We start from the raw sequence: 2,445 nt of genomic DNA, 5'->3' as shown, positions 1-2,445 counted from the left end.
CTAGCTGCTATAGAGCGCTATGTAGACTATGACAGTCGCTATGGGGTGCTATATAGCAATTTATAGCTTAATACACCAGCTATATAGCAATGCATAGCTCATAGTGACGTCCATATAGCACCCATAGCTTTGGATATATGTCTATATAGCACCCATAGTTTTGGTACATACTTATATAGCAACTATAGCAGACTTTCCAACTCACACTATGTTATGATCTTCAGTGGTTTTGGGGTAATAGTCAGCCTGTACAGTGAAGTATCAGTGCACAGTATCATATAAGCTTATATATAAACATTAACTATAACACAGTACACTAGGATCAATGTGGACTTAGCAGAAATTTGGGTTTGGACCGGCGGTCACATGACCAATGATGCCGCGGCCGCGTCGACACCGACCAACGGTCACGTGACCAATGTTTGACGTAGCCACAGCCCAACACAAGTTCATGACACCCTGTCCACGCCCCTGCCCCCGCCCTTCCCACCCTCAACAAGCCGCGACCTCGCCGTCTCCCCCGTCAACGAGCCTGGCGCGGCTCCCACCCCATCCCGCGCCTGCCTTCGACCAGCCCCGAGCCCGAGCCGCCAATGCGGTTGGGCTCGGCCTCGCCTCCCACCCCCGCGCGTGCCTCTGACAGCCCCAAGCCCCAGCCGCTGACGCGGTCAGGCTCGGCCTCTCGCCTCCCGCCCCCCTTCAACAGCACCAAGCCCGAGCCGCCAACGCGGTCAGGCTCGGTGTTGCCTCTGCCTCTGCCCCCGCCCCCACCTCCACCTATGTAGAAGTTTGTTTGTATTATATGCTTACGTAAGCTGGCCAGTAGCACTAGTAATGTAATGTAGCGCTAGTCCTGTAATACTGTATACAGTTATATGCAATCCAATTTTTTTTTTCAAAATCAAACATTTTAGTTTAATCATGGCATTTACTGAGCATATGATGACTACCAAATTGCCATAGTGTCTGTAGTGCCCATAGCATTGGCTCTGTGCTATATAGTCATGGCAGTGTGATCTATAGCACCCATAGCACTTTATAGCACTGGCAGGTACCTCTATAGCAACTGCAGGCAGCTCCATAGCAACCATACAAATTGACATTGCTATGGAACTATAGATGCTATATTGGACTATGTAGTGCTGTATAGTCATGGGATTTTTCTCAGATGCTGATTTAAATCTTCCAAAGCTTTAAAGCAAAGGTCCATGTTGGATGGCAGTCTTTAAATACAAATGATGATGTACTACTCAGCCTGTACAGTGAAGTATCAGTGCATAGTATCATATAAGCTTATATATAAACATGAACTATGGCACAGTACTAGGGTCAATATGGACTTAGCAAAAATCAGGTTTGCACCAGCGGTCACGTGACCAATGTTGACATGGCCGCATTGACACCAACCAATGGTCACATGACCAATGTCTGACATGGCCACAGTCTGTTGACAAGCTGCAACCCCACCACCTTCCCCTGTTAATGAGCCTGGTGTGGCTCGTCGAGCTTCCCCGCCTCTGCCTCCTCAACCAGCCCAGCCCGGCTCGTCGAGCCCTCACCTGTTAACCAGCCCTGAGCGCGAGCTACCAATGTGGTTGCGCTCAGCATCACCTCCCGCCGCCCTTTGACCAGCCTGGGTGCAAGCTGCCAACGCGGTCGCGCTCGGCCTTGCCTCCCTGCCCCCCACCGCCCTTTGACCAGCCACAAACTCGAGCTGCCAACATGGTCGGGCTTGCCATTGTCTCCCACCCCATTGCCCACCTTCGACCAGCCACAAGCCTGAGCTGCCAACATGGTTGGCCTCTCGCCTCCCACCCCCCTTTGACCAGCCCCGAGCCCAAGCTGCCAATGCAGTCGGGCTTGGCCTCACCTCCCAACTCCCGCCTCCCTTCAACAGCACCGAGCCTGAGCCGCCAACGTGGTCAGGCTTGGCATTGCCTCCCCTGTCCTCGCCTGTTGCCTAGCCCCTTGATGAGCCCCACATGGCTCATTGATTACCTTGTCCCCACCTCCACCTCCACCCTCGCCTCCCCCTCTACCTTTGCTGCCCCCGCCCTTAGCCTGGTGAGGCTTGTTGAACAAGCTCGCTGCCTCTGCCTCCATCATTTGACGTATGGTGTGGCTTGTTGAAATGCCTCGCCACCTCCACATAAGGTTTTGTTCGTATGGAATACTTATGTAAGCTGGTGGGATGTTCATCTAGCACTAGTAGTGTAATATTGTAGATGGTTGTTATGCAATGCAAATATTTGCTTTCAAACATTATTGATATATTCATAAGTATTTTAGTTTTTTGTCTGATTAATCATGGCATCCATTGAGCAAATAATGACTACCAAATTGCCATAGTGTCTGTAGTGCCCATAGCATTGGCACTGTGCTATATAGCCATTGCAGCGTGATCTATAGCACCCATAGCTGTCAGAGCACGGGCTGGAGCTCCTA

General features: G+C 51.1%; 1 protein-coding gene across 1 annotated transcript; it reads left to right on the top strand.

The window, feature by feature from the left end:
- Positions 1-366: 366 nt before the first annotated feature.
- PUNSTDRAFT_139702 (uncharacterized protein) lies at positions 367-785 on the top strand (the record flags this gene model as incomplete). Its single annotated transcript, XM_007389434.1, has 2 exons — positions 367-420; positions 501-785. 2 exons carry the CDS (start codon positions 367-369, stop codon positions 783-785), a joined length of 339 nt encoding a protein of 112 aa, XP_007389496.1.
- Between the last annotated feature and the right edge of the window lie 1,660 nt (positions 786-2,445).

Source organism: Punctularia strigosozonata, assembly GCF_000264995.1.
Source record: "Punctularia strigosozonata HHB-11173 SS5 unplaced genomic scaffold PUNSTscaffold_143, whole genome shotgun sequence".
Taxonomy (NCBI): domain Eukaryota; kingdom Fungi; phylum Basidiomycota; class Agaricomycetes; order Corticiales; family Punctulariaceae; genus Punctularia; species Punctularia strigosozonata.
The sequence above is the reverse complement of the archived record's forward strand: the minus strand, read 5'-3'. Positions and strand labels throughout refer to the sequence as shown.